Source organism: Maylandia zebra, linkage group LG20 (genome assembly GCF_041146795.1).
Source record: "Maylandia zebra isolate NMK-2024a linkage group LG20, Mzebra_GT3a, whole genome shotgun sequence".
Classification (NCBI taxonomy): domain Eukaryota; kingdom Metazoa; phylum Chordata; class Actinopteri; order Cichliformes; family Cichlidae; genus Maylandia; species Maylandia zebra.
In genome coordinates, this window is record NC_135186.1 from 25006663 (window position 1) to 25031579 (window position 24917).

General features: G+C 42.2%; 1 protein-coding gene across 5 annotated transcripts in view; it reads right to left on the reverse strand.

The window, feature by feature from the left end:
• Positions 1–214: 214 nt before the first annotated feature.
• LOC101465152 (protein bicaudal D homolog 2) overlaps positions 215–24917 on the reverse strand; it is a 42098-nt gene continuing 17395 nt past the window's right edge. The window contains exons 2-12 of one of the 5 annotated variants that reach the window (XM_012917816.4): positions 24224–24436; positions 15721–15873; positions 14677–14891; positions 14348–14594; positions 12321–12578; positions 11976–12179; positions 11301–11849; positions 10673–10824; positions 5978–6239; positions 4244–4312; positions 215–2531 (exon numbers count right to left, since the gene is read on the reverse strand). In XM_012917816.4, the coding sequence (XP_012773270.2) occupies positions 4265–4312; positions 5978–6239; positions 10673–10824; positions 11301–11849; positions 11976–12179; positions 12321–12578; positions 14348–14594; positions 14677–14891; positions 15721–15873; positions 24224–24436 (2301 nt within the window). In that variant the 3' untranslated portion in view covers positions 215–2531; positions 4244–4264. Of the gene's footprint in view, positions 6240–10672; positions 10825–11300; positions 11850–11975; positions 12180–12320; positions 12579–14347; positions 14595–14676; positions 14892–15720; positions 15874–24223; positions 24437–24917 lie in introns of all 5 variants that reach the window. The other 4 variants (XR_013095005.1, XM_004546153.4, XM_012917815.4 and 1 more) reach the window with 4 other exon arrangements.

The following is a 24917-nucleotide window of genomic DNA, read 5'->3' on the forward strand; positions in this document are numbered from 1 at the left end:
GGGGGGGGTTTTGGTGGAGGTGTTTTTGTGCATTGTGTGAAATGTGATCAGGTTCCTGGAGCCGCTTGGACAGCTGGGAAGTTCCCCCTTCCCCTGGCTTCCAACTGGGAACGCTATGAGGAGACTCCAGGGCTGCAGACCACATACTTCAATGGTTAACCCTTTCATCCGCTTCAGCTGTGGAGCAGCTATAAATAACAACACTGAAACACGCTGGAACTTAAGTCACATTTATTGATTTTAGCCAGTATGACTACCCTTACACAGACATACCATCTCCACTAGAAAACAAACAAAACACTTTCATAGGATTAGTTCAGCAGTAATACATCAGACTTAACTGGTCCCCGCCCCAAGCCCTAATTTTTTATTTTCTCTCTTTTAAAAACACCCCGACAAAAGTTTTAACATGTTTGTTTTCAACTCTGTGTAAAGGTCCCATGACTGAGAAACATGCATATGACGTTTAGCTGTAATCAATATGCCACTAATCATAATGCACATTATTGATAAGAATACAGTACTGCATGACAGTTCAAATAAATACAGGTGAAGTCGTTATTTCATATAAAGATATCAAACTCTCATTATGGATCAATACTGAAACACAATATGACAATATAAAGTTTGCACAGCTATTTTTTGTAGTATCACAATGCTATCGCTTCCAGCAAACAGAAAACTTTCTCTTTTTAATGTAAAACAGTATCTGAATTGCACTTTTTTTTGTTAGCTTCTTATCCATATTGGTAACTTTAACGCCTCAACAAACAAGCATTGGCTATAATGGCACTATTCAAGCTTGTTGATGCTAATCTTGTTTTCTGTTTCCTGAAAACACCATGCTCAAAGATGATGTAAAAAAAGATTCAAGAATAAAAAAAACCAAAACAAAACAAACAAAAAGTCAAATTAGACAAAAGTAAAGATAAAATGCGCTCTCTGCACATTTTTAACAATACTATTGATATCACATTACCTTCACCAAACAAAGCTAGAGATACATAGATGTTTCCAATAGTACACTGATCTACCCCAACACATTAAAGATGCTTGGAGCACTTTGTTCAATAACAGGAGGCCAAAGGGATCTCTTTTGGTTCCCAATGTTTGATAAAATAAAATAAAAAAAAACTTTTCTCAATACCCCTGAATTTCTCGAGGGGATCACTGACCTGCAGAATTCAATACAACTTGAGTTTTATTGAGCTAATTTCAAAACTATCACCTCACTCATGCAGAAAAGGGGGAAAAATTCCCTTTGCGCTTATTGCTGCTCACAGTCATTTTGAACCCAAAGTCCTCACCTATATATAAAAAACAGAAACATAAAACACTAGTCTAAGATTCTCCCTTGAAACAATGAAAGGCACTACTGGTCAGAAACGAAGAACTAAAACGAACCGAAAAACAAAACCCCGGCTCTCGCACGGCAGCGAGAGCCATGGCCCAAACTGCACATTTCTTAGTTTTTTTTCTTCTTCTTTCCGATTCTTTTTCTCATTTTCAACCTAAACGGTGTACCAAGATTTGGCACAATAAACAAAGAGAGAATGAAACAATTCCAATTTGGAATTTTAATTGTCGCAGTTGCAAAGAATTCTGAAAGCCAGCGATCCCGTTTCAGTGGAACGCCCTCGGTAAGAAGCTAGGAAAAGCACATATCGTCGTCACGCAAATTTTTCCCAAGACACAACTTACCTATTTGAGTCAGAGCGTTGTCAAGTTTCATAGCGTAATTTTTGAACTATTCCTAGGAATAATAAATACATGAAAAAACCCCAGAATTTGATCACCCTGGATTTTTGTAGAGAACATGGCAGTAGAACAAACATATGAAAAATAAAAGCAACAGCATAACACGATGTAACAAAAGGATTTTAAAATGATTATTTGATGGATAAATTCTTGAGGACAGAGTCATCATAGTACATTTGTGGTTTGTGGAGCCTTACTGTAGTGCGTATTGTTTAAATTCAAATATTTGAGGAGGACTTACAATACTACAGTCCTCCAACCTATATTGGATAACTCAACAAACCATTGTACTACCATGCTTTCCTATAGGTTAATAATAGCATGTTATAATCCTATAAAATGAAAGTGCACAGATTAACAAAACGATAAACTAAAAATAAGAGATAAAACCAAACAAAAACAGCTTGTTGATTAAGAAACGACCACATCTCCCTTGGCTTCTCAATAGAGGATTCGGAGGGATTGGCCAATTACAAGCCAAGAAGTTCACTGTACTTGCGAGGCAAAAATGGCTTCCAGCAGAGGCATCCACAATTTGGACCAAGTGTGATCCTAATGTGCATAACATAACAGAATTTTAAAATGAAAAGGGGAGGACAATTGATTCAAATTAAAAACCTGTGCTTAACGTTTGTACTTAGGTTTTTGCCGTTTTATTTTTCTTCAAGTCCAAATAGCCTAGAGTAGCGCTAACTCGTTTCGCCCAACTCAATCAGCAGCGAGAATGGACCTTGTGTTGGTACTTCGTCGTCCGTGCAGAATTACTGAAATTACTGCAAAAGTGGAGAAACAAACAAATAATGAGCATCATTAGCACTTGGTTTTGGTCATTTGAGAGCGACTGTTTACAAGGTCACAGCAGCGGAGTCCACGCAGACAAAGTAAGATGGCGGCTGTTGGTTAGTCAAAGCAACAGAAAGCGATGTTAGGAACTTTAAGCCGGCCAGTATGGACATTTCGTTTCTGGTGTGAAAGCGCATTCACTGCAAATCATCCCGCAGGTGCGGTTAGGAAGCCAGTGACTCACGAGTACCATGAACTTTCATTCATAGGACAGAGCTGAAGCCACATCTCACCACCAAAGGAGATGGGTCTTTCTCATTAGCCATGCAAGTAAATGAAAAATGGGTTATGCTTTTGACATGCAGGCTTACTTTTAAATCAGAAACAAGATGCATCATGAGAAGTAAAACTTAGAGGTGATGTGGGAGGAGCCTGCAGGCAGAGGTAGGAGGAGCTTTGCTGTTTTATTTTAGGTGGCATATTGCAATGACACCAAAAAAGCCAGACATTGATTTCAAACTAGATCGAACCAAGCGGGGATTAGTCTATCTAAGGAGAGGGGATTCTAGTCACAATCACATCCTGCAATCATCTACTGCTCAGTAAATCCACATAACCTATACAAGGGATACGGTTGGGAGCTTAACTAATTTGAATCAATGTCCTCTGGTTGAGCGAGCAACCAATCTCAAGGTTTTTTTTCCTCCAAATATCAGCGGGAGTTTATCCCTCAGAAAAAGAATAAAGAAAAAAAAAATATCACGGGGTGTTTTTCGCTATGCCAGCCTATTCTCATGTCTCTAAGTATCATGGTAGGATCTTCCAATTCCTTAAATTATAAACTTTCCCAAGGAGATAAGCATGCGTAACGAAAAGCACCCCTGGATTAGATTCCCCATCCAGCCACACATCTGGCTTTCTTCACCAGCACGTTTAGCTTTCTTATCTCCTCTCTCAGGAGCTGGTTTACAACACGATTAGTTCTCCCTCCTCTACTCCCTAAACCTTTTTTCTCAGCGCAAACTGATGGAAACAGAATATACCGCACTTGTAAGTTGACTGAACTTCAAACATAGGAGTGACTGACCTCTAAGGAGGCTGCGCTTTTTTTCTTTTTTCAGAAAGTGTACAATAGCCTCGTCTCCATGCTGTGTGCTGCGGCTTACGGATGCACACTCAAGCAGGGTTGACTGCGGACATAATTCCCTGTGTTGAGAGGAATAAATGCCCATTGTATATGCATTTAAGAGGAAGGAATACTGTAGTAGAAACCTGCAAGATTATAACCTGAACATGATCCTATTAAGAATATAGAGAATTTTATATATAGCTTATTAGTAGTAGAAAATGCTATTTTTTTTAAACAAATCTTGCAGGATTTCCTCACATCAACCCTGCTTTTAGCATCATAAAGCTAATGTGTCTATGATCCACAAGCGGTACATGGATTTTATTAAACACAAGCCCCACTTAAATTTTGCCTATTTGCGTAATACTAGCTTGCAAGGGGTTAAAGCTATTGTCAATACTAAAACAGTACGTTGCTTTGTCCTCACACACCAAGCAACCCAAGAAAACAAACAAGAGAGGCCCTTCATTTCAATGGTTAAAAACCTTGTATACAAATGAAGGCCCTTCATCGCAACACTGAGATATAAACACAGGCAAAATTCGGAAAACACATCGTATGCGAGGACGTTACCTGACAAAAATATTCCTCATTCTAGTTAAAGGGTGAGTGGTGATGCTGGGGGAGCAAGCTGCTGACAATCTACAAGAGAGAAGGTCGTAGTAGCGACCGAGCAACGAGACACAGATTAGAGACATTAGGAGAGGACTTTTTTTTTCCCAGCCACATAACCACATAGAAATTATTTGACAGCTCTCAGCAATCTCGCAAACAGCGGGGGGCAGGGGATGGGGGGGGGGGGGGGGGGGAGTGAGAAGGAAAAGCATTAGCTCAGCTGAGACGCAAGGACAGGGCTTTACATCAACAAATAGATAAAAATATCAAGCGTTTGGGGTCGACAGGCACTTTTGTCGAGCGGTCGGTTGGATTTGTTTGCAGATTTATTGTCCGGATGTGTGAACAGTTTCGATTTGTGCTCTTCAAGGATTTATTCTATAGAGTTTTTTTTTTTTTTAAATCCTCTCTGATTAAAACTATATTGTATCTCTTTTCACAGTGAGCATTATATCCATTTGAACAGAAGCAGGAACCTGAGGCACCTATGCTGAAGTGCACTTAATTTAGATGTGTCGATTTGTCAAACCTTCTTTCTCGTAATATGGCTCTGAATGAATCCTTTGCAACATAATGGGTCACAGGGATTAGACAGCCCTCTTGTATCACACCAATTAACTCCTCTTTTCTATTAAAATTAAAAAAAACAATGTAGAGCCCTGTAGTACAGAGTTTTGTCTGGTACCACACACCTAACAACAGAAAAACAGTTAAAAAGCTCTCAAGCATTTTCAGCTGCAAAGCCATGCGATTCTATTGACCCTATAGTATTGGTGTGCTAGCGTCACAGCTTTAAAATTAACCTGAAATAAACAGCTGTGGTCACAAGTGCTCCTTTTCCGCCCAAACAACTTCATTGACCCACTTATGATTTTTTTTTTTTGTATTTCTGTGTAAAATCATATTATGCTCCCCTAGCAAAAAAGCAGAGGGAGCTTGCATATTCTAGTTCCTTTTTCTGGTTGTAAACATTAGAAAGTGGGCTGCCGGGCACGGTTCGGTCCTGGGGGGACCAGGACGGAGAGGCAGAGGAAAGAAGGGGCCGTTTTATTTATTCGGAAAGGAGCACCAATGCCGACAGACAAGCCAAAGAACAGAGGATGTCAAGTTTAGTTGTTAGAGCATCAGAGTGACATCATCTTTATACGTCTCCACCTCAGCAATGTGTTAATGTGACCAGGAAAGCCACTCCGGGGGGCCAGAACAAACAAGCACAGAAGCTGCCAGCTTTTACATCATACGTATAGCACTATGACAGCGGAAAGAATAGACAACCCATAATATCCACAAACCCCCCAATATAACCAGGGCCTTATAACCCACATGCCATATATGTCTACTACAGTCCAAACGTCTAGTGCACACTGTACATACACTGCATTCCCCTAAGCGTTTATAGTAGCACACACGAGCAGCTGGTTAGTAACACATCAGTCCCTAGAGGAGCGCAGGCTGGCCATGGAGCTAAGCGAGCAAGTGGGGCTCTTTAACACGAAGGCAGGGAGGGTTTCGGCCCGTGAGCCCCCTCCCCTCTGTACACAGCAGTCCCATGCGGACGTTTCTGCCGCCTCAGTCGCAGTAGATCTTGTACTTCTCGCTGCAGAAGACCACGGGGCCTCCCAGGATGCCGCTGGGCACAGAACTGCTGTGCTCTGGTCGGCCCGAGACAGAGCAGGTGAGACTCTGACTTACATGCGGGTTGTTGGTGGTGGTGGTGGTGGCGGCGGCGGCGGCGCTGGCGGTGCCGGCGGCCTTGCTGCGTGCTTTAGCACGGCCTGCGTTGCCTCCCCGACGGGTCTGCTCGTGATCAAACTCCAGATCTTCCAGGCGCTGCGTCAGGGCGAGCTTCTGCTGGATAGCCATTCGCAGCAGAGAGTTAAGGGTTTTCTTCTCGTCCTCTGCTGCGGCCAGCTGTCTCTGCATCTCATCCAGCTGGGTAACATACTCATCACAACTGCAGGAGAAACACAGGCAGAAAAAAAAAAGTCAGATTTGTTCACCGACTAAGAGGGTTTCCTGTGACATATCACAAGAGGGCATTTTTGTGATATTACTTAACATGAACCTCATGCCGCACCTCAGATTTGATTCACTGACAGAAACACTCAGACACACATTCAAACCCACACATCATAAACTTCCTGCTAGTGTAATAAATTAGCCACCAGCAGGTGGAGCCCATGAGCCACAACATGAAGGCCTGCAAGACTGCCCAAGCTTCTGAAATATTAACCTAAGACTTCACCAGCCATTTTGGTCCTCTTCAACAAAGTCCCCCCAACGAACACATTTTCAGCTCCACTTAAAACATTCTGCAGCTAATTTGCCAGATATAGTAACAAACTCTCACCGCACTTCCCGTCATTTCATAAACTGAAAATGAAACCCATACTTTTTATTTGTATAGCTGCTGCTGCTAGAGGGTATGATTTACATTCATGAACAGGTGAGACATCTGAGAGCAGCTTGCAGCGCCTTGGGATAATATGAATGTATGCACAGTGGCAGTTGAAGACAGATTACATACATAAGGGATGAAATCATTAGCCTACAGGTCAAAGGGAAGATTATTTCTGCATCACCTGAGAAAAAGGCAGGAGGGGAGCGACAGAGGAGAAAAATTAAGACGGGGAAGAGAAGAATGTGGTTTATTGCTCTGAGGTGTAGCTGTTCACACCTGATCTCCAATTTTCCAGTTTGAATGAGACAGCATAACTTCTATGCCTCCCTTGCATCTCCCATCTGTGTGTGAAATAGCACAAGATATGAAGTCTGTCTACTAACGCTCGTCATCACCGGGTGCTGCACTGCGGCATTATCACCTGTCTCCCGCTGTCCTTGCACACGTGTTAGTGTGTGAGTGTCTAAAGCTGGACAAGTATAAAAAGTGGGACACCTGACAGGATTTCAAGGTGGGGGGTCCATATCGCCACTCCCCATCTGCTGCTGTCGTGCTCCTGTTTCCTTTATCCCCTCTCCTGGGTCTTATCATTGCCTTTCAAGCCTCATCACTTCCTTGCTACAGTCTCTCTCTATCTGCCCGAATCAGTCACTTTCTCTCTCATCTTGCTCATCCCTGTTTTCTGTGCTGCTGACAAAGCAAATCGAGTGACATTCTTCAGTAATGACTGACAAACCTATTGGGAGGGAAGGGCTGAATACGTTAGTGAGCAGCACTTAATTGCCCAACCGTACAGCACCAAAGTTCAGACACAATTTAACTGTTGGGCAGCCTCACCTAACTCACTTTCATTTATTTGAAATTAATTATTATTTATTTTTTGTTAACACCCTAGCCTGAAGCTATAGTCTGCAAACTCTTTTCTCTACGAGCCGTAACTGTCATTACCGATCTGTTCTGTTTTAGTCAGTGTTTAGCAACTGAACTGCTGCTGCAGAAGCGATAAATAAATAACATAAAATAAAAAAATTCCATAAAAATAATGCAAAGCAAGCAAATAATCTTTCAGTAGGTGAAGAATTTATCAGCTTTTTCTTTAAAAAAAACAACAACAAAAAAAAACAAAAACAAGAACGTCTTGAAGGGAGCATCTGCAAACAGGAAGCGCAGATGTTTTTGCTGCGTGTGGTGCTGCACGTGGTGGTGGGCCATGTGAACCCTGGCCTTGCCAGACCACCAAACAAATATAAACCATGGCCCCCTCCTCTTGTGTATGCAGCTTGATTCCCTCTGGGACACACACCCAGACAATAGGGATCAGTGCTACCTCATTAAACCCAGTATGAGATTTGGGAACAACCCGGGAGCAAGAAGCGAGCTGGTGCACCTTCAGACAGTTCAGTCACTCTTGCATAGGGGTGGGGGGCATTTTTCCCGGGAAAAAAAGAGGAGTCTATTCTAAGCAGTGGGTGGATACAATAGGAGTCTTTTTGCCCTGGTGATCGGGAGTTCTAGCACAATAGCCGAAGGGGGCCAGGAGGCGACGGCTGGCCTTTTGAGCATTAGGAATCACAATATTCACACTCTGACAAACAAGCACATTATCTACATCTCGCTGTAATGATTTACAGTAGCTGCTGACATTTAAAGGCTGTGACTACTAAAACATTCATAACCAATAATTCCCCAATAGGACACAAACACACACATTCAAAACATGGTCAGCTGTGGTCTCGTCTAGAGCTTGATTGGTCATGGTGGTATGGATCACACACACACACACACACACACACACACACACACACACACACACACACACACACACACACACACACACACACACACACACACACACGAGGAGGTACTTCTTTAACAAAACAAAGAAAGTTAAAAGCGAGAGCAGAAGGCACAAGCATGTCGAGGCTTGTCTTAGGAATGTCGGAGGCAGAAGCTTACTGTTAACATGACACCAGATACTGCAGCCAGAGAGGCACACATACAGGAGGGGACAGTGAAGCCCATATACACGCGTGATAAACATTCCTGTGTTGCTTTCGTGAAATAAACTAAATAGAATTACTCCATCCTATTTGCCATTTCTGTTAAAACAAATATTGTTTTGTTAAATTGGTTTTAAAAACAAAAATGTTAATAATAAGTCTGGTGTGTCTTTTAGTCCTATGAGTATATTATGTGCCAATTCCCTGAACAATAAGACCATAAAAAGCCCCACATATTCTTTCACTTCCACTTCATCTCTCTTCCCCTTTTGTCAAAGACTATACATCATTTGAATCCACGAGTACACATCTCAGAAATCCTCCTTTGCAGACTTTGTGTGAGCAGTGATTATCTTGAAAAGTGGAAGAAAAAAAAAACTATCAAACTAGACTCCTGTAGTGGGTTGTAACTAAAGGCCTGGTCCTTCCTCTCTTTCTTTTCCACATGACAAGAGAACCGGGTGTTTGGCTGTGAGGAAGGATGGAGGGGGAACAGGGGATACAAAGAGGGGGGGAGTGTGGGAAACTTCATTCCGGCGAGTCCCCCTGCCTCTCAAAAGAGTCCCCTGACCTAACTCTGTGTCATATAAGACACAATTTACATACCAATACATGAGTCCCATAAACAGTGAATGTAAATCATACATAGTGGTGTGGTGCTGGAGCAGAAAGCCCAACAACATAGTCGGTGGAGCTGCTCTGGGCATACGGAGGAATAAAAACACATGGACTGAAACAGGAAGTAAACAGGAAGCTGTGATGTGCTCAAAAACATCTTAACCCTCTCCGGCAAAACAAACTCAAAGAAAAAAAACATGCAAATATGATCTTACACTTCAGCTGCTCTCCTCTGACACATGACACAACTATATAATACATCCTGCAGCAATTTAGCTCTGCAGTATATACAAAAAAGCCTGTGGTGACACGCCTATATTTGCAGCCGGATGAGTTTTAGAACTGTTACTAATTGATTGGGCACTGCAGGTATATGGAATTACTTCAGCTACTGCACTTCAGCGATCTGTATTGAATTTCTGCATGGGTAAGACGAGGGGTGCTGAGCTGCCCACACACACTCCCTGCAGCAATTATACTCTTCATTGTAAAAACTCGCCTCTCCCTACCCTTCTCTTTCCCCTCTGCACAGCTTGAACTTTGCTGTGGAATGTAATACAGCTTTAAATGAAGGACAGACTGCCTCAGCATCTCTGCAGTGCTTTCTGGAATATAGCTAATATTTACAGGAAGAGCGGGCATCATTGTTTTAAATGAAATTAGCTATCAAAAAAGCACATCAAAGCACAAAAATATTGTTCACACATGCACATGTGCACACCCAAAAATAAACAAGCAAGCAGCTCATGAGTCCTTAGTGTACTACGTGTTGAGGGGTGAATGTGTAATCCATCCCAATCTGAGGAGGGATTATGCGCAGAACCTTTGACCGGCTTCTCTTTGGAATCAGAAAAGATTAACATGCGTGTTGACCCATCTGACAGACACATACACCAAGTCACCGGTCACAAACAATGGTTATCCACATTAGGCACCTTCTGTTATTTATAGTCTGAATCTGTACAAATAGAAGGGATTTCTGGCTATGAATGAACAACACAATAGTGTACTTAAATATGTCATGTTTCAATATTAAAAATAAAGCCAACATATGGTAAACATGGATTACGTTATGACCATAATCTTATCTTCATGCTACCTGGTTATATTGTGTATGACCTTTGTGTGCTGCATGTGCGGCATTAATAAGAATGACACGTGTCTGTGTTACAGCTGTAGCATAGCAGCACAGTATGGAATTCATGCCACGACTTGCTACTGTCACAACCTCCTCTGGAGATATCAAATAAGTAAAGAATTTACCAGGTTACAATGTTATGTCAGATAAAGACTTTTGTGCTTTTGATGGCAGGATGTAGATAAAACATATTTTCTTGACCATCATGCAGGTGCTGGCACGATTCTTACCGTGTGGCAAACATAGCCCGGAGAGAGGAAAAGGTGGCAGCGTCCTCTTTCAAAGCTTTGAGCTCATTCCTCAGTTTCATCATGGTCTCGGTCACCATTGCCTTTTCATTCTCATACTTGCTCTTCAGGTTGGCCAGAGCCACTTCAGCTGTCTGTGAGTTGGCAGAAAGAACAAAAGGGTCAAAGCACCTGGAAGAAGTTGGGGTATGCTTGCTAATTCTTTTATTATGGCGCATGATTTCAGCTGCTAATGTTCATTTTAAAAACCCTAGCTGTGCGGTTTATGAGTTATTTTCACATCTGTGTTCTAATGCACACTGTGTAGCCACATGCATACTTCAAATGGCTACCAAACAACTGCATACACACTCCGCCTCTGGGTTATGGTTCTTTTTGCTTTGTAAAGCTGTTCTCTGAATCTAACCACACAAATACTCGAGGCAGCTGTCACCATACAGCCGCTCTCTCAACCAGTGTTTGTTATAGATCTAGACTGTAAAGAATTTGCTTCAGCAGCTGAACACACCCAAAATAATTCCCCCTACCTCTATTTCTAACTTTTGTGGACAATGACAAATGTTTGTATTGAGAGTACTTTGTTTACAGACGCTCAAACAGATCAACCTACCTGCTTGTTGGCCTTGAGGACAGTGCGCAGGGTGGCAATCTGTTCCCTCTTGGTGCTGAGCAGGGATTTCAGTTTGAGGATCTCCTCCATGCAGGCTTCCTTGTCCTTGTCGGCCACAGTGCCCAGCTCCAGAGAAGCAACCCTCTGGCGTGACAGCTCGGTGGTGCGGTCCACTGCCAGCTGCAGGTGCTTAATCTGGTCTCTGATGATGGCAACCAGATTGTAGATGTTCATGGGCTCGCGTCGGTGGTCAGACACAGGAGAAGGCAGGGAAGAGATCGGGGAAGGTGCTCCATCGCTCAGGTCGGTCTTACTGGGCTCAGGGAAGAGGCCCTTGGTGAGCAGGATGGGAGAGCGGCGGCCGCGGCCTTCCGGGCTGCTACGACCACCCTTACCCTCTTTGTAGAAGTCGAGCATAACGCGGTTGGGGGTTTCGTTGTTGCACATGCAGACATGGTTGTAGAGGGTGGCCAGTTCTTCACTGAAGGTGACCAGCTCATCCTGTGCCACACTCAGACTACCCTGAGACTCGCCTGCCACGTCGCTCAACTGAGAACACACCAAAAAAAACCCCAAAAAACCGCATTATTTCACTACAAAAAATGAAAAAGCTTTTTTAAAAATAAGGCATATATAAAAACATCAAAAATAAACATGTCTAGAGAAACACCTCACCTTGCGCAGCTCTTTCTCAAGCTTGGCTTTCTCTTCTCTCTCTGCATGGCTGGTCTTCTCCAGAGTTGTCAGGTTCTCTTTAAGTGTTGTCACATCGGTTGCCAGACGAGTGCGCTCCTCTTCGTAACGTGACTGACAGGCCTGGTATTCTGCTTTCAGGGTCTTCAGTTCCTCCTTCAGCTCTCCTGCCTCTGACACCGCAACCTAGAGAAGCAAGATCACATGCGAGTGTAAATGAAACCCAAATGCACGACATTTTTCGGACTTGACCCTATTTCGTTTTCCTGCAGGTTTCAAATTTAATTTGACATTTTGAGGTGCCTACAACGACCACGTGCCATTTACCTTGTACTTGCACTCCAGGATCTCAGGTCCGTTGATGTCAACCTCATAATAGTCTACATCTTCGTGGCTATCGCGTTCTTTCTCATTATCCAAAGCAGACTGGCGCTCCTTGCTGGCTTGGAGCTTGCGGATGGCATTGAGGTTCTCTGTGAGGCGGTTGACCTTCTCCTGATGCTCTGACAGAGCACCGTTCGCCTGCTCTAGCTGTTTCTGGGAGTCCTGCAGAGTGGACATCAGGTTGACCTTCTCACGCTCCATCTGTGTAGAAATGCAGAGACACAATTAGCAAAAGGACCTCGCCCTGTAACACATGCACTTTTGCAGTTTTTGTTAACTTGCTAATCTGATGAAGGACTCATGTCTTTAAATCATGTTATATATCTGGATTGTCTATCATGTATGTATGAGAGGAATATCGCTCGCTAGGTCTGACATCAGAATCAGGATGACCTTGACAGTCTGCTGGACTCAGTTCAGCTCAGTGCTGGCAGACAGCCTGGGTGTGTCATCTTACACAAAGACGCACACAAAGTTGTGCTTTTGCAAGCACTGAGCTATTTCGGAATCTGCTCTGTAAATAATATTAAAGTATCATGCTCATCTGCATGCATAATTTATTATTTCACAATAGCTCGTGAAGATTCATTTCTAGAAGTGACTGCATGCTTTACCAGATCGGCTTGTTGTGCTCAAGAGCACTCCTTTATTTACATCAGTGGTCACATTAAAAACTTTTATGAGACACCAATGCTTGAAATAGTGTTTATGGGCAGTCAGCATAGCAGTGGCCATCCTTATCCTGCAGAATCTGTCGTAAATGCTGAATTGCCAAGGACTAATAAGTTAACTTCCAATGAGTGGACGTTTGGGATTTATCTCTAAAGGAATAAGAATAGTATGAGTTAAGACACAGGAGCAGCAGAGTTTGACTAAATGAGAAGGAATGTTTTTTGTTTCCTCTGCTCTGATTGCTGCCAGGAATCTGTGGAGTGATGTGTCAGAAGGTCTTAGTGGGCTGAATAATATGTTGTTGGGTCATATCAAACATGGGATTTTGTCACAGTCTGACAGTCTGTCTATTACAATAAACAGCACTGTGGTGGCTTCAAGTTCCCACATTAATCCAGCAACCATATTTATGTTTGATGAAGGGAGAAAAAAAAAGACTTAGGCATCAAATCTATCCACTATCCACAGGTTGCTAGTATTTTCTGGTAACCATGGTGCCCAATCAGTTGTGGCCTTGGACTCATGGAGTGATGATCAAGCAGATGGCAGGTCCTCCGGTGCCACCACCCGCCGCCTTGGGGTCACACGGAGCAGGATATGTGTGCGCGTCTCCCTGGATTAACTTTGCTGTAAGGAGATTTAGATCCCTGCAGCAGACTGGGGCACGATACAACGCTCCGCTGTAAGATCACCTTCCGTTCAACCAAATATACACTGAGATTTCAGGTCAGCTACACCCAGTTAACACTGAAGGAGTCCATCCCCACAGCCCTCCAATAAATTCTAGTGTAAATGTGACAATTTTTAACTTGTAACTTGTAAAAATGTAAAACCATTTAAAGATGTTTATGAGTGTTTGGGAATTAATTGCATTTTATACAGACATATTCAACTTTTGCTATTTTGCCAACAAACATAAATAGAGTGAACAAAATAGGATTATTTGTAAAAAAAACAAACAAAAACAAAACAACCCAATCAAACTGAATTTCAAAAGTTGAACATTATAACTTCCAGTATTGCTGAACTATCAGATTACTTTGATCTAAGTGATGCTAATAAACTGGCAACTGTGAACAGTCATAGTTCAAAGTCTAAAAAACCACTTACATGAGCCACTAAACAGGAATTGCATGTCTTTCGTTCTAGCGTTTCCTGGTAATAATTCAGTGTGTAACAGCATAAAAATGATTCACACCCAATAAGAGAAATAAGCTGAGAAAGCATTGCTATGAAAACAGACCACCGTATATTGTATCGTGAGCAGAAAACACAAGCTCTCATGCAAAAACACAAACCTGCATCAGCTGCTGTTTGAGCTTCTGGATCTCTGAGATGTTAAGTTCGCTGAGCAGGTCATCAACAAGGCTGGGAACAGGACGGAAAAGCTCTTCTTTCTTAGGCATGGGGATCCGGTTGTCGTCAGTGATGGCATTGGCCAGTTTGATGAAGCCATTCTCATATCCGTGGAGAGCCTCGTCGTTGTTAGGTTCAGTTGCAGCATCGTCGCTGAACTTGAGACCATCCAGAGAAATGCTGAGAGGACTGAAGAAACAATGTGGAAACTGTATGTTATTAAGAGCTTCTCTTGTGAAGTGTATGAGAACCTGGTTTCTGTTCCATTTACCTGTTGTACAGAGTGTCACCAATGTTCATGTAGTGGGAAAGCTCTTTCCGCAGGGACGCCTTCAGCTCACGCTCCGTCTTGATGGTCTCCAGAGCCTCACTCAGTTGACGTTCAGCAATCTCCTTTAGACGGATGGCATCCTCTAGCTGGCTGTTAAGGAACTGAGTGTCCTCCTCTAGGCGACGGATCTCATGCTTCAAACCCTCAAACTCCACCTGGGAGGACAGGAAACCACTATCACGAGTTTCAGAATCACAGAATGCATATTAGCAGCTCCAATTAAAATGAGCCATTAAGCTGTAAAATTGCTCAAGATAATGTTAGGTAAGAACACATCCATCTGATTCTCCTTTTAATTTAGATTTTAAAGGGAATTTGATTTGGGAATCCTTTTCATTCCCTAAACAGCAGTAATATCTGTATAATTCATGCCATGTCTAATGAATATATAACACTATCCAAGGGGTTAAGAAGAGGATCAAGAGCTCAGGCATAAACAGCATCATCAAGTGGAAATATCCATGCTGTAAATATAGCTGCGCTTTATGTAAAAAGAGGATTTTTTTTAGCTTTCATGGCATTTGAATAAACCCAGGAAGTGTTTTGTACCATGATAGACTCTCTGATATAGCTGCTGAGTCTTTCAAATGCTCCCACAGCAAGACATTATGGGAAAACAAGAAGAAGCTGAGGATGATTTTAATATCACACTTAAATCTGAATGTTAAAGCGCAAAGTTTTTGAGCTTGTATGTAAGAGGGCTACTAAAATCCAGCATACAGTTAATATATGTTGACAAAGTAGGTGGTATGCCTGTGTAATTAAGGCTAATCTTTTAAAGCATCTGCAATATAATGGAAAAATATTTTTAGTTCATTTAAATATGCCAAAGAGTGAGCTTCATGATAGCAGTGAAGGCACATTTAGTTTATTTTTGCTCTCATACCCATCCCTTTTCATTTTGCTAATATAATTCCACCTGTAACACAATTTAAATGATTCAGGCTTGTGACATGAACAGCTGCAGTGTTGCTCTCTTCTCACCTGACTTTGCTTGAGCATGGAGACCTGCTTCTGCAGTGAGATGTTCTCTTCCTCCAGTTCGGTGTAATCCTGCAGCAGACGAGACTCCCTGAACTTGTACTCCTTGATGTCATCGCGCAGCTGATTCCTCTGGAGCTCCACCATCTGGCTGCTCTGTAAAGCCAGAGGAGATAGGCAGAGAGAGAAGAAGAAGAGCTGTCAATGACCACTATTTCAATCTTCTTGGGCCAAGTGTGAGAGATGCCAAGTGACTGGATATTGTTGCTTTAGTTTAACCTTTTGTGTCACGTGGGCTCTTTAACACTTTAAGAGCGCCCATCTGGTCAAACTAAGTGTGTGTGTGTGTGTGTGTGTCTCTTTGTGTTCGAGAGGGAGGTGCCAGGTGTCTATCTGGGCAGCGGGCCACAAGTGTGCTTGCCTGCCAGTTCTGATGGCACCAAAGAGACTGAAGCCTACTTATCTCTCCTGGTGACAGCCTTTCAGTGGATAGAAAGCTCTGTAGTGGTCTAATTTTCTAAAGAGGAGTCTCATTAGGGTTGATTCCCTGTACGGAACTACAGAAGGACCATTTCCAGAACAAGAAATGGCAATGGTTATCTACATTTCATTGCAAAATTGTCTGATATACTGATATATGCTAAGTTGTGTCCCAGTAAAGCAAAATGCTGGTACAAAAGAAAAAAGAATAAACATGCAAAGAGTCATTATGTCAATAGTGTGATTGCTTAGCAATTATTGCATGATAGCATGATGTTTTCCAAATGCAGTTTGAGCCCTCTTTCTGTGTAGAAAAGGCACCATTAATTATATAAAGGGTTAGAGAGGTAAACGGCATGTCCTTCCCCCACGCCAACAAACTAAAAGCCATAAGGATCCGGTCAGCCCTGCTGAGCCACCCATGTCCTTACTAGCTTGTCTAATGCTTTTTTATTGTTGCTGCTGATTCATTCCAAAGCACAAGTAACCTGGACTTAGGTGAGAAACATCACAGTTCTCAGGTGAAGTAAGTGGACACTCGCTAACAGCTGTTGGGCGCTGTGCCTTTTCAACTAAGTGAGCATGTATGCAAGTACTGGGTGGCAAAGGTTCAATCCACACACACCTGAACAGGAGAAGAATCTGCGTATATTTACATTTGTTTCTCAGAAAGACAAGAATAGCAGCCTCTACGTTTTGGATTTGCATGTGTGTTTGCGTGCTGGTATATATGTAATGCGTGTCCTTCCCTTGGCAGCGATAACCTAACAACAGAGGGACAATTAGCCTCCCAATCCCTAGCCAGGTGGCCCCTTCCTCTCATGCAGTCGTCATGTGTCCAAATCACAATCCTTGCTCTCAGATCCTTTCAGGATAAAAGGAGTCACTCCTGGGAGGTTTTCTATTTGCAGAATTTCTCATATCGGCATCATGTCAAAACTGAATTCACATCAGTGAGATTTGTAATGGAAGCAGAGTGAGGTAATAACACCTTTTAGTCCAATATGCACAGAAACCTTCAGAGAGAAATGACCTACAGGAGTCACACATCACTCATAACTGAGTACAATATCTTTATTACATAATGAAACTGTTTTAAAAGTAAACAATAATTCATCCTTCTAAAAAAAAAAAAAAAAAAAAAAACCTATCTCAATATTATGTCTCAGGAGACTATTTCTTGTGACTCTTTTTGGAAATAGAATTTACTTGCTTACTAAAAAAAAAATAACAAAGAAGTTACTAAATCCCCAATGATGACGAGTACACACACCCTGTCCCCTGTCTCTGTAATAATTAATCACTTTTTGCAGACCTGGGCTAAAGCTGACGTTCGAAGGTGCATTAAAATTCAACAGGGTTTTGGGCATGTCTAATGAGTGTGGGTGTTTGCTGTGCAAAAGCCCTGATGTCGGTGCATTGCTAAATAATGCATGAGCTCTGTCCTACCACTAAGCTTCTGCAGAGTGGTTCTGACTTCTGAACGAGAGCTAAATTAAAGCAAAAATAAAAAGAGCTTTGGAGAAATTCAAAATAATATTAGATTAAAAGATTCGAGTGTTTCATTAAGGCTCAGACGAGCTGTGTCAGCTGGCTTTCAGGTCACTTTCTTGTCAGGGTTATGTGCCTCAGCTGGAGGGTCAGTGCTGTTTGGTCCAAATGAATACAAGCTGCCGCTGAACCTGATTAAGATCCCACTCCATTCTGATTTAAATGCATGGCAGGGTCTTAACCTTTCACCTTGCTTCTACATCCTCTGCTACACTGAGCCCCCCAAAGACTGAGAACAGGGCAACAGCCTGGCTGTGTGACAGAAAATGTAAGTAAAGGCTGTGGTGGCCACATGTGTTCCTGCTACAAAGAACAAATAACATTTAACTGGGAGAGAGAAATGAGGCTCCCCGGGGGATGTTTTTGATAATTCACAATAATGTGGGTGTGTGTGGCTGTGAGGTGCGACATTGTGAAGGAAATTTGTGGTGCCGCCAAAGGAGAGCGGTGACAAGGCGCCGCGATCACAGGCTTAAGTGTGGTTTGTAACTGTTGTCACTACAGGTGACGTCTGGACAGCTGCCTTAAACAACAGCCGCGTACGCCCCCCCAAACACACACACACACACAGAGACAAATGTGCCACTTTATGCAAAGTGGGTGGCAGCAAAAACACCAGGTTGTTCAGCCACGCTGCATCATTATAGCAAAGGCACGATATATTAGATATTTAAAACAGAGATGGGGTAGTGTGTGCATGTGCACAGACTACACACAGCAGAGTTGTGAACATTCAAGGTCATACAGTCAGGAGCGAGAGAGAGAGACACAGAGACGTAGAGCATCTTCCAGCTAGACAGTCTAAACTCTCTCCATTTCAAATCTCGAGCTTTCTTGTCACCAGTAAACTGCTTTTGACAGCATAGAAAGGCTGAGCCCACTTAAATCTCCCAGAGCTCGGAGCAATTTCCAAATGTGTTTTAGCCACTCTAACCTCTATTTATATGAGAAATGGTTCCATCAGCCAGTAAGCCACAGACGCAAAGTTTCCAGATTAACACAAGTGTAGATTAGGAATGTTTTAATGCTTTGTTAAAGGCCCTGCTGTGTTCTTAATAACACCAGAGAATCCAGCTTGCATTTCTGAAAAACAAAATCCATTTTTACTAGTCTCTTACCCGGGGTTTGCTTCCCTGAAAGCGTTGCCTAGACTCCCAGATGTCACAGAGCTGTATTATTTATATTACAGCACAAGCAGGCCTACTATGAATATATTTTTATCCTCTTTCTGCTCCTTCTCTTAACACACTCATTCCACTGACCTCAATTTCACTCTATATCCTCACTTTGCACATATTCATTTTTTCCCCCACAAACATACACAAAGTGCAGAGAAGCTCCCAGATGACCTGAAGCAAAGTGCACATCAGCTTAATAATATTTTATTTTTTTTACCCCCTTTCTCAGCTTCTTTTTCTGACACCACTGATCTGCATTTTGCACTAAAACTGCTGCTTTCATTTTCCAACCCTCACCTCTGCTCTTGCATCCCAGAATGCTGTAAGAGGCAGTGTGATAAACTTTAGCCCTATCATATCTTTCTATCAGATAAAACCAAGATCGGACAAGTTCAGTGATTATAAAAAGAAAATAATAAAAACTTTAAATGCCCTGCAGTCTCTAAAGTAACTCAAGGTCACGTCAGCTCATGTTTAGTCTAACTAAACTTGCAGCCAAAGCCATCTCTTAAGAAGAGACGAAGAATAAATCACAGATGAACTCAACCCCCCCCAGTATAACTTCAAACACAGCAAAGGAAAAATAAAGCCTAAGGGCATCCTACTGCTGTCGACACCAAGAATGTGGGTGAAAGTAAAACTGCTTTTATCCTCCTTCCTGCTGCAACCAATTGTCATTCTCTTCATCTTACCCAGATTCCACTAGGGAGCAAAAACACAGCCAAGGTCACACTTTTCACTCAGACTGTGAAAAGCTAAAATGTGAATGGAACCTGGTGAATGAGTGGCTGGTGGTACTTAGCACAATGCGACACTGTGGAAAAGCCCACAGGGTGTACAGTGAATTAGTGTTTTTGAGGTCATTTGGATGAGAGTGCAGAAGAGTGAACAAATGTGTTTACACCCATTAGTTTAAGTGAACGTGTAGGCCAATGGGTTTGTTGTTGATTTATTAACATCCATTAATCTACCATGAAAACCCTGATTGGTGCTTGGAATTAAACCTTAAATGAAGAATGCATGTTCAAAGCTTTATGTCATAACTTGACTAAAAAAAATTCAGGCAAATTTATCTGCCATTTTTTGTCATAATCTTACTTGCCAACAAAATGTGAAGGTACCCAGATGCATCAGATGCTCCCTCAGAAAGCCTGAGTCTAGAAGAGAAGCAGCTAGCTAAAGTGATAATGTTGTTTCTCTAATTAACCCACATAATATCTGGAGGGTTTGACTAGGATGTAGATCACTTGTGACAGCAGTAGTAACCATGGCTTGTGTAAAAAGATCAAGGTCAATCTGGCTTGTATCTGTCTTTGGTGTCTTCACAGCTCTTCTACTACTGATTATTTTCTGAGAACTCATTTTTTAAACCTTTTCCTAGCATATAGCCTCCCTATCTTGTCAGTACAGCAGGACAAGAGTCGATCTGTCTTGGCATTAATGTAAGAAGAAAAAATAGGGCAGTCAACACCAACACCGCAGAGCCCTCTTTGAGTCCTATTCCATTAACCTCATGTCAGATGATAATGGCGAACAAAGAGCATCCTCTCTTGGATCGCTATACCACTCAACTCTGACCTTACAATAATCAACGTAAAACTGCAGCACAGCTGTAACATCCTGCATCAAAGGCTCCGTTCTACTATTGCACCACTGAAAAGCATGCATTTTATTTTCTATTTGTTTTAGCAGAGATCTTCAACCGACTGTTCAATCTCATCTCATCAGTGCAGACACCTCCCTTTTCTTAATTCCCCACTACTCGGTCAGGTGTTTAATCCAGATAGTTAAACAGCACTTAAATTAAGGGGTGGGAGGTAGGCCGATGCTTGATGTCATTTACTGTGCCAATGAAGTGGAAAAACCAGTCATGTTTAACGTTTGAATGGCTTCCACATTATGGTAACAGATAAAACAGCACAACACCCAACTTATGAGTGAGAGAGAGATGGTTCAAGCATGTGAAATATCAAAGGACAACAATAGACCTGAAGTGAAAGCACAAGCAAGTGTGTCAACACAACATCCTGACTCATGCAAAAGAAACTGTGTACTATAAGCAATCACTGAAAGCACAATTATGCTGTGCTGGAAACACTCTATAAGACAAAAGAGCGAATAGAGTGAATTACACTGGTAACATTTTCACCCTTTTTTCTTCATCTTTGCTTGATAATTTCCTGAAAGGCATGCAACGGAGGTTCCCATTCTGTGAGGCATCGTCGGAGGCACATTCCTCTCATGACACGAGATTGAATTTAATGAAGTCATGCCTATTAGAGTGCGCCTCCCCACAATGGTACTGGCTCTTTGTGTGGATATAATCCTGTAGACTGCAGTGTAGCACTGAAATGTGTCTTATCAGTGCTTTGGGCTAACATTTGAGTCTTTGGCACGGAAGAGTGCCTGGTAGGCTTAAATGTGTGGCATGTAAACGGGCTGAAAACCAGCAACTAAAATGGCTATAAATGAACTGTTCTACAGAGAGGCAAAATCCATTTATAATGAGTGATGCTTCCACATTCATGTACTGTGATGCTTTTCTTATAGTTGAAATTGTGATTCTCATGCATTTTGTAATTCTTTAAGTGATCTTAATTCCACTCCAAATAAAACAGCTCTTCAGAGGAACCTTGTAGAATTGCAGGACTAAAAAAATAAAAGAAAATACATAAACTTCACTTTAAAACAAACACAAAGGCCTACAACCCAACTGTCAGCTGCATTCCATGAAAAAAAGAAAGAAAAATTGAGTCATTCAGTCACACTCCTTTCTCAATTTGATTAGCCATGCAGTCTGGGAAAAGCAGGACAGTCCTCAATTTTCCTTGGATTTAGTCCCATTAAGCGTCTCTCGTTCTCTAACGGATTTTAGGCCCCCTTGTCTTTCTCTCATACCATTCTTATCATCTCCAAGGGCTCTCCTCCTCCTCTCCCAGCCTACACTTTGGGGCTAATTTGAAATCCAAGAGACAAAGGCCTCTTTCAGTCATGTCAGTCCACTCACAATGCCAGCCTCAGTGCCCAGGCTGCCTCTATTTGCCTGCCAGACACACTCCTAGCACCCACCAACGTACAGTTGGAAGGGCATCATTATCTCCCATACATGGTGTGATTTACACTCTAGACCCTTTTATCCAACCAATTAGAACTGTCCGGGGCCCATTGCTATGCAACAGAGTGTTTATAAAGGGAATGGCACCTGCAGAAAGGCCAAGGAGACCACCAGTGCAACACCAGTTACAGCTGTACATGCGACATGCAGCAAAGGCTGTATTTGCTTTTCTCTCAAAGATTCAACTAAAGATTTAAGAGGCATGTTATCAGTAATTATGTTTAAGCTGGAAACTGATGAATGAATGGAAGCTGGTGCAAGGTTTTATAAAGGGGAACTCCTCCTCTGTTACAAAAACATTTCTAGTGGGGCACATCTGTCTTCAATAACGTTCGAATTATACCAGTGTAGATGCAGAGCTGAGCAGCAGCTGACCTAATTATAGTGGAATTTAGAGCTTTCTGGAACTTAAGTCGTTGTGCGGGACATGCCATTTTTAAGTCTTTCACTAATCTGAGGAAGAAACACTGCTGACATCTGTGTCAAGCAGATGTCTACCAAAGTCTTGGGACTCAGGAGGGGAGTCCTTCACCCTCCCAATTACCAACTTGACCTGCAAAACAGCAGACTCAGCTAAATCTGCTGTGCACAAACACAACAAGATTAGGTGCCATTAGCTATCAGAACAGACAGAAACAAAACCAGACACCCTTAATATCACACTGCAGAATATAGGCCTATTGTTGAGTGTTGAACAGCGCTGGAGTGGAGATATATGTATGGAACGGGTATAGCAACACTAATCTTTCATACATCTATCGATCCACCTCCTGAATCCTATCCCAAGGTGTCATTTGGGTGAGTGGGATAGAACCAGCGATAGAGCTAACACTGATCTTTTAACTTTCAAAATGAAAAGTATTTTTGGAACCAATGCACTCCGAATAAATTAGAGTGTGCAGAAAGTGCTCTCTGACATGTGAAGCACCCAACCTAGAGCTGTGAGTGCAAATAAATTCCCCTTTCAAATCAGCATGCAATTAGCATTAGCATTACTCCACTTCTTTCTTTGACACGAAGCCAAACTCTTCAAACAACTTGTGACTTAAGATTCCCTCTTTAGTATTCCTGCCTTGATTTGCCCGTCAAGGGAGCGAGGAGCTCGAATGGTGAAAGCTTCCCCCTGCCTTCCTGCCAGCCTCTGTTACTGTTTTTTTACTTTTATGTCTCCCGTCTTTGTGTCAAAAGTCCTTCCCTAAAGCGCAGCATGATTTAAATATATAGTCCACTCTTGTAATTTTAACCTCCTCACCAACTGAGTCACACAACATTGGACATACATGACCATTGGCAAATAACATGAGCTACATACACTATGTGCTGTGCAATTGTCTCTTCTAATGAGGGCAAATTAGCAGTGAGTATATGTAAATTGAAACAGTAAAAGTGGGAGACATTGTCCAAATTGGGACACATACAAAGGTTTCCATAATTATATGTATGATAAAGTACAGGAATGTCCAAAGGGTGTGCTCAGTTTTGAGAAACAACTTCCTTGTGCTTCTGGTTATCAGAAAAGGGCTTGTCTAAGGTGGGGTTTTTATAACGAGTGATGTTTCTAATGAGTTAAGGCAGCAGTCCAAATAACTATGCTGTGTTACAAAATCCTTTTGTAACACAGCATATTTCCCATGGTCTCAGTATTTTCCTGTAAAAAAACAACTACACCCTGGACTGCATTAGGTGCTAAGGACAACACATTAGGCTTAAAGGCAAGGTGTTTCTAGTCATTAGAGAACGTTTAATCTTGTCTTGGCATGTCAAAAAGCAGACTCTGCAATTACACCCTGCATAACAGAGGATTGGACAGCAATGTCAATCAAATAAAGGTACTGTAGGTGTACATCACAAGTCTCAACAACCAACTGAAACTAATGCAAAAATGAAAAGCACAATGATTACTCTGGAGAAAAATAATACCAGGATAGGGATAAATAAGAATATCTGTTTGTTTTCTGCAGCTTTTGCAGAAAGATAAAATGCATCAGGTGATAAATGATCAACAGACACCCTCAATGTTCTAAATAGCTGTTCTAAAAAGCAGGTTAGAGCAATACTGTTTCTGCAAGTTACTGCAATACTGAAGTGACGATTAGGGACATCTGATCAAACAACAAATCAATTTCAAAATTATTTAGAAAATAGAAACAGAACAGTGGTGGGATTTTGGTTCTCCCTTTACCTCTCTCAAATCTTGACTGATGGCATTAAGGCGTTCGTTCTCAGACTGGGTGTTGGTGAGGATGTTGCGTGTCTGCCGGAGCTCGTTCTGCAGTTCCAGGACTCTCTGCTCATAGTAGGCTTCCTTACAGGCCGACTCCTGGATCAGAGACTCTTCTCGGCTCTCTCCATCTGCCGCCACCTTCCTGTGGTTGGAGTAGGCTTGTCCAAAGGCCTGGAGATACAGTGAAAGAGGAGAGAGTTGCTGGTTTAAACTATAGTGTCATGGGGTTGTTAAGAATATTTAGAGATTTGTGTATGAAGCATCACTTGCCATTTTCATTTTCATCTATCAGGTTTGTGACTGACATAAGTTTATTTGTGATTCAACCTCTCCAGAGCGACAATGATCTCTTCTACTGTGGTTTAGCTGAGGCTCAAAAACCTCCCCAAAAATACTGCAGTTGCTCTGTAGAGATAATCAGTCAGGCTCCATCTGGGCTGCGTGATCCTGTCTTCCCCCCATTTCCTCCCCCTCTCTCCTCTGTTAGCTGCAGGATATTGGCCTGCATGTACTCTGCAGTGACTCCACAGATGGAAAAACCAAACAGGAAAAGTAGAGCAAATGCACTAGTGTCTGGGTGATCACGAGATCCTGTATTCTAATGCTCTTAATACCTTAGGAGATCATAACAGAGTAAAGAAAGGTCAACAGA